Source organism: Nansenia antarctica (assembly GCF_963989245.1).
Source record: "Nansenia antarctica genome assembly, chromosome: 1".
Lineage (NCBI taxonomy): Eukaryota > Metazoa > Chordata > Actinopteri > Argentiniformes > Microstomatidae > Nansenia > Nansenia antarctica.
The window spans coordinates 11717613-11725033 of record NC_137674.1 but is presented as its reverse complement, the minus strand read 5'-3'; the positions used below and the strand labels follow the sequence as shown (position 1 = coordinate 11725033).

Here is a 7421-nt window from a genome sequence, read left to right as displayed (position 1 = left end):
TCAGGGTGATGATGCTGCGCCAGGAACGTAAGAGAGCTGAACGGTCCTCCGCTGTATACCGCTCCTTTTATTTCTCTCCAAATCGATTCACTATTAATAGCGATTGTTACGGATTCCAATGCTCTCCAGACAGCAAACGTAGCGGACAGGTAAACCTATTGCTTATGTGACTTTGGTGTGTAGGGCTGTCAACGATTCATTTCGTCTCGGTGTTGTGTCCCAATGGTCTCAGTGACTGTACTGCCTACTGTAGTCTACTGTCTGTAGGAATGTAAACGCGATATACCGGCGACATGATATTCCAGACACTTTTGGCAACATTTTATTAAAGGGAGATCTGCGATCGTGGGGGATTCGGGCCTTTCACTGGTCGGAATAGCTATAGGTAAAGAAGTGTCACTCTTTTCATTTAGATTACAGACAAAAACACTTGAATAATTGATGACATCACCAAGGCGGCTGCAGCTTGAATTAGCCTACATGAGTGGCATTGTCTTACATTCAAGTGTAGGCCTGCAAGGAAACACACACACACACACACACACACACACACACACACACACACACACACACACACACACACATATATATATATATATATATATATAATGTTGTAAGTTTATCTGAATATTCCTGGATTCTCTTTCAAATGTTCTCATTCCCTTTGTCTGTTTTGCTAACCCTTTGCATTCCTACTGAGGTGTCCGGAAACATGCATTTATATTGCTTGATATACTACATATATAGGCCTACTACAAATTATTATATTTGTGTGTGTGCAGGGGAGACATGACTCTGACCAGGGGGTCTTTCACCTATGCCAGTGGAGAGGAGTACCAGGGGGAGTGGAAAGAAGGCAAGATATGTCCCCTCTCTCCTCTTTTTATACACATTCGTGATCAACATCATGTAGGCTACAGTCTGTAGGCTTGTATAATGTACAGTATATTTATATATAGGGTTTTAATGATTCCCTCATCTCTGATCTCGTCAGACATCACCCCAGTGTGCATTCATCAGAAATAAGGGCTATTTTATTCTGTACTGTTATCGTCCACTGAGAGTTGAAATATTCCAGTCAAAAGTCGATCTTCATTACAAATCACTAGCACCTCTAAACCGTATCCTGTCCCCCCCCCTCATGTCTTTAATCAGCATTGTAGGGCTATTAGCAATTAGGGATAAGCTTGGATGAACAAACACCTGTGAGGGGGATGGGGTTTGGTTAATGCATAGCACTTTGTCAACAAACCTCTTTGTTGGATCCTCCAATCGTTCTGGTTTAGTTTAGGTATAGGCTGGGTTTGTTCACATCAATGCTGATCATGCACCAACACAATGCATATAATATTTTCCTCATCTCCAAAAGGATCTTTACTCACTTAAATGATCCCCTCCCCCCACACACACACATACACACACACACACACACACACACACACACACACACACACACACACACACACACACACACACACACACACACACACAGTATTAGCACCATTGACTGACACAAAAACTGGGCCTGATTAGCTAAATCCTAATTAGCTAGCATTGGCAACCCATGCCCCAATCAAACCGGATTGACCTGTAGGGACTATGTCAAACCTCTGGGATTAGACTTTGGACTCTGTCCAACCTGTCTTGAGAAAACAAAGGTCAACCACTGTACATGAAGGATCACTTGCCTATAGAAGAATATTCACGAGAGAATATTGGAATAACAGTGCCTTCATAAAGTATTCAGAGCCCTTCTTACATTTTCCACATGTTGTTGTGTTATAGACTCAATTAAAATAATTTGCCATAAAGAGAAAACACGTTTTTTGAAATGTCAGTAAATTCATTAAAATTGAAATACAGAAATACTAAGTATTCAGACCTTTTGCTATGACACTTTCAAAATGAGCTAAAATGCAAAAATGTCGTCAACAAATCACTCAATAAGTTGAATTGAGTCCATCTTAATGCAAGAATAATAGTTCATGTAATTTTGGAATTAATATCTTTGTTTTTATGGGTCTCTGTTGATGAGTTTGTCAGGATCAAGAGAAGATTATGACATTGGTAGTGACATCCTAATCTACACGGTGTGTAATTAATTCCTATGCAAATCAGAGACCCTATAACAACAAAGATATTAATTCCAACTACTATCCTTGCTTTAAGATAGACTCAATTATCTCTTGTTAAAAGTTGTCATTTGATCCAAAGTCAGTTCGATTTTCCTCTTAATGATTTAGTTCCAAAGTCGGGGAGTGTAAACTGACTCTAGGTCTGATTCCATGCCTAAGGGCAACCTCTATCCTACTGTTTGTCTAACAGTGTAATGAGGGTGTAGAGCATGCTGACAGGTGAAGCCCCTGTAATGGATCATGTAGGCAGCAGGAACATGCATTCCTCACTTGTTCTACTGCAGTGCGATCCTGAAGTGGAAATCCCTGCTAGAAAACCTGCTGGATTAGGCTGACATAAGTCCCACAACGGGCAGATGGGACGCCTAATTCACTAACCCTTTAGCTGTCAGAAGGAATGAAGGAATGCTGTACTTGAACCATAGCACATACAGGGTTGTGTTCCTGTCCTGAGTCATGCTCCAAGGACTGTACAGTACCAAAAAAAAGTAAAACCCTGAACCATATATTGCAGGTTGAATCTGAACTACTGACACTAAAGCTCAAGAGCTGTCTAGGCCAGGGTAGGTTAGGATTTGAGATTGAGAGGCGATAACCACTTCTTTTTTATGCTCCATAATATATCCTCAGGTCGGAGGCATGGAGTGGGCCAGCTGAAGTTCTCTGATGGAACCTGCTACTCGGGCCAGTTTGAGAACGGTCTGTTCCACGGGTCTGGGTTGCTGCTCTTCCCAGATGGATCAAGGTGTGTGTGTATGTGTGTGTGTGTGTGTGTGTGTGTGTGTGTGTGTGTATGTGTGTGTGTGCGTGTGTGTGTGTGTGTATGTGTGTGTGTGTGTGTGTGTGTGTGTGTGTATGTGTGTGTGTGTGTGTGCGCGCTCCACTCCACTTCTTCAAGGTCACTTAAGGTGTTGATTGATATCAAGCAAATTTGTTCTGTGAACATGTTGTGCATATGATTTAAATGGATTTTTTGTGCAGGATTTTTAAATATTGTATACTGTAGTATGATTTCTTGTTGAACTGATTTGTTGTTATTTTTACGAGGTATGAGGGAGAGTTCGCGCAAGGAAAGTTCCAGGGTATAGGAGTGTTCAGTCGATTTGATGGAATGAAGTTTGAAGGAGAATTCAAAAGTGGACGTGTGGAGGGATATGGTGAGTTCAGCATACCAGAGGAAAGCTTCCCGTATGAATGTATTTCCCAGTGCACAGTCATGTCCTCCATGTTGCTCATGTCTGTGTGCAGGGCTGCTGACCTTCCCAGACGGCGCCCATGGCGCTCCGCGTAACGAGGGTCTGTTTGAGAACCACAAGCTGCAGAAGAGGGAGAAGTGCCCGGGCGTGGTGCAGCGGGCGCAGGCCTCAGCCTCTACCGCCCGCAGCCTGGCCCTATGACCCTGGGAACACAGCTAGTAGACACGGCCAGGGTGCAACACCCTCTGAACGGCCCTCAGGGATGGACAACAGGGTTATGCACCTCTCTCTCTCTCTAGCTCTCTCTGTCTGCATCTTTCTCTCTCTCTCTCTCTCTGCCTTGGTGCCCTCAACAGCCTTATGGCTCTATAGTACACCCCATTTTGGCTCTACTGTACTGCTATGTGACTGCAATGAAACACAAAGCACCACTCGAGCATGGAATCAGCAAATGCTGCTAGGTGGGAATTATCACTCATTCTGCATCTTTATATACGTACCTGAAAGGCATCTGGTTTAATTGTTCCAGGCAATTTGCCTTCTTAAACCTAATGGAATTTAAGATCCAATTTAAACCAATTTAAAAATGTATTAACATAATGAACGCTAATGTAGAGTTAGAGTGGCATCTTTTTCCCTTGTTGTGAAAAGTCCTAAATTATATTATAGACCGTCTGTAGTACGGAGATGTTGTTTTTACTTAAGATAGTGTGAAAAAACACTACATGTAGGTAATTGGTTACTAATTACTGGCTGTCCCTGCTAACACTATAAACAACAGCGACTTATAATGGAAATGTAGAATTTAAATTAAAAGACAATGTAACATCTGAACTATTTATCTTCAGTGCTCAAAGTAGCCTAATACTTGTCACGTCTACATTGTAGGTAAAACGCAGTTTTCACGTTTGCCTTAACGGAGAGTGTTGGAAAAAAGAGTGTCCTTTTGATTTGAGGAGGCTTGAAATCAATAGCATCTTCTCTTGCTCTCATCCACTCTTGCTCTCATCTGCTCCTCCTCCTCCTCCTCCTCCTCTTCCATCCTCCTCTCCCTCCCTCCTCTCTTGTCCTCTGGCCTGAGGATGAATAGCAGGAGGAAGGAGGACTGTCACCCTAATGAGGGTCAGATATAGAGCTCTGTTTGGAGACCGCCTTCACACAGAGATACATGCTGGTGTTATGATGTTATGCAGCTCCAATAACTCAGAGGACTCCAGTTGTTTCCCCAGCTAAAGTTCTCCCAGAGGACATTTTGTTTGGGAGGAGAGAGTGAACTTCTGTCATGCTAGAATGTGTACTGAACATAGGATATTGGTTGAATGAACTCCAGCTCCTGTGTATACTTGCAAAATAAACATGTATTAACAAATGCAATGTTAAATCATTAGTGAATGAACAGGATTATCAGATGGTCTGATTTATGTAAGTTTCTTGAGACCTGTCCTAGAATTTTCAGTCAACATGCTGTACAATTTGTTATTAGTTGTGTGTATATATATATATATATATATATATATATGTATATACACATTTTCATGATTTGTCATAGGGGGATTAATATTGGTAAAATATGCATTTGTGTACTTTACTGGGAGGAGATGTTTAGTAAACATTATGGTCAATCATGGTTATTAAGCCAAATGAATGGAATGTACCGTAGCACTTCATTTTGAAAGAATTAAAGGCCGATTTTTTTTTGAGGGATGCCTATTTAGAGCCTTAACCAAAGACAACCACATGACTTTGTCTCTTTTCAATCTCCTTTTCTTTGTTTTTCAATATGTTTCCAGTAGATTCAGGAAAAATAAATGCTCTCTTTTACTGGATCTCCTATAGACACTCCTATAGACACTGCTCAGTGAGCAGATCACTGATTCTACCACAAAGTAATCAATAATCAGATAATAATAATTGTTTTAAAAAGCATCTTTTAGTAGAACCATAAAGGGTTCATTGAATGAGAACCCTACTCCTCCTCCTCTGCCAATAGCTGTCTAGGAGAGCCGTGTTTGATTATCTGGGTGTTCTATCCTAGATGACATTCGTTAATTACATTTACCTGACAAGCGGATTAGAGGCACATGGGTTTTTCAATAGTGATTTCGAAATACAGCTTATATGAAGCCACATAGTAAGTAAGTAAGTAAGTAAGTAAGTAAAGCTTTATTTATATAGCGCCTTTCGGACATGAAATGCAACTCAAAGCGCTTTGAGCACATCATCATATAGCACATCATCTCAAATAAATGCATTTCATCACTGTATGATTTTAGTAAGAATATATAACAAACACATGTACCTGTCACCGAAGCTTGAGCTGGTAAACTTGATCACACGTGGAGGTTGAATAATGAATTAGCATTTTAGGATTCTCTTTTACAGAAGCAGGCAATGAGCAATATTTAGACACCATTACACAAGGCTACTCCTCACAGCCTCAGATCTTTATTTAATTTTTTAAAAAGTGCTGCAAGGTGTGCTGGGCTGGACTTGCCTGCCAGAATACTCTTACTGCCATGGTAACTGCAGTCAACTGGTAATGTGAGTTGAGCTCAGTGTTCTTGAGAGCAGTATGTGCTATATGTCAGCTATTCATAGGCCTTATAATGTAGAATCTGATGTAGTGTATACTGCATGTTTTCAATTCATATAATGACGGAACAAGAACATAGTGTTAAACATTCTGTATGTGCTGCAATTATCCATACACCCCGCTGAAAATGGAAAGATTCCGTTATGTCAGTGGGCGTTTGCATGTATGGTATAGCCAGGGAATGTCAAGAGCTGAATTGGCAGGCAATAAATGGCTTTCAGGGCCATGGAAGTAATTCACCAACATTGGGTTTAGCCCCGCTCAGTTCCAGAAGAAAAACAAAGCTGGCCACATGGCGCTACCCATATCACAGTTCATTTAGGGGAATGCGCCATTAATATTTCGAACCCTAACGGTAGGGGCTATGGTGGAACCTTGATGACATTAATGTTTATAACTCTACAGGTAAGGGCCATTAATGTTTATAGCTGTATGGGTAAGAGCTATGGTGGAACCTTGATGTTATGACTGAGCACAGTAGTGGGACATCATGTGGTGTAGCTACTTGACGTTTTACAATTATGCAATGTGCCATTGATTTGGAAGAGGCTCAACCTCTTGTTGGCACATTGTGAATGTTGACCACTCAGTTCCCATTGATTAACAACATACCTCTGCCTCCTACTGGTTAGAGAAATGAATAGTTTGTGGTTGGAAACACGTAGCCCCATAACACACAGTAAGGTAAACGTGTGCCAGAGAGCACACACAGACATGGGTCATATTACAATTCTAAAATGCTCCTTCCATCATCACTTCCAAGAGGTAATCTCTGATCAAATGATTGGAGGGGTGAACGCAAGGATTCCACTGCTTAGCTTTAACTGTAATAGGCTATGCTGAATAATAGGCTATGCTGAAACCAAAATATAGATTTTAAAGTTTATTTAACAATAAAAAAAAATAACAGGTGTTATTACATTGGGCTAGCGGTATATGCCTTTATTTTATTTGACTTCAAGTGCACACACAGAAAGCCAACAAGCGTACATGTACATGTACCATATACTGTGGCCTACATGAACCAAATTGTATATGAGCAAGCAAACAAGCAGCTGATCGCTCTATCTAAGAGCCAGCAATGCATTTCCCTCAGGCACGATTGAGCAACCGATGACAACAGGAAAGTATGCCCCCTGCCTCCCCTACCAAATCCCTGAGTTTAGCAGGGGACAATCCAGGCATCTCAACCATCCTCCACACACAGAGACAATGTACATGTGTTTACACAACATCAACCACAACAGTAGGCTACTGTGTGCGTTGACTTATCTTTACCCTCTAGAATATGTCAGCTATTCATAGGCCTTATCGTGTAGAATCTGATGTAGTGTATACTGCATATAATGACTGAACAAGAACATAGTGTTAAACATTCTGTAGATCATATAACATCTAAAACAGCCAACATCAAAGGCATTTCAAGCCCAACGGTTCTGTGGAAATGAATCACAGATGAGTCGGGCTGTTTTAATCAAAACTAGGCTAAAGATTTCA

The 7421-nt window shown here is 41.1% G+C and overlaps 2 protein-coding genes across 2 annotated transcripts in view; one reads left to right on the top strand and one right to left on the bottom strand.

The window, feature by feature from the left end:
• Nucleotides 1-789: 789 nt before the first annotated feature.
• On the top strand, nt 790-3532 carry morn4 (MORN repeat containing 4; the record flags this gene model as incomplete). The annotated part of the gene is made up of 4 exons (XM_080539663.1): nt 790-856; nt 2766-2880; nt 3183-3292; nt 3384-3532. The coding sequence occupies 4 exons, from the start codon at nt 790-792 to the stop codon at nt 3530-3532; spliced, it is 441 nt and encodes a 146-aa protein (XP_080395789.1).
• Nucleotides 3533-7110: 3578 nt separating this feature from the next.
• The window catches only part of ankrd2 (ankyrin repeat domain 2 (stretch responsive muscle)), a gene marked incomplete at both ends in the record, with an annotated part of 8331 nt that continues 8020 nt past the window's right edge, over nt 7111-7421 (bottom strand). Inside the window, one exon of the mRNA XM_080528210.1 lies at nt 7111-7119. Within this exon, the coding sequence (XP_080384336.1) occupies nt 7111-7119 (9 nt within the window). The remainder of the gene's footprint in view (nt 7120-7421) is intronic.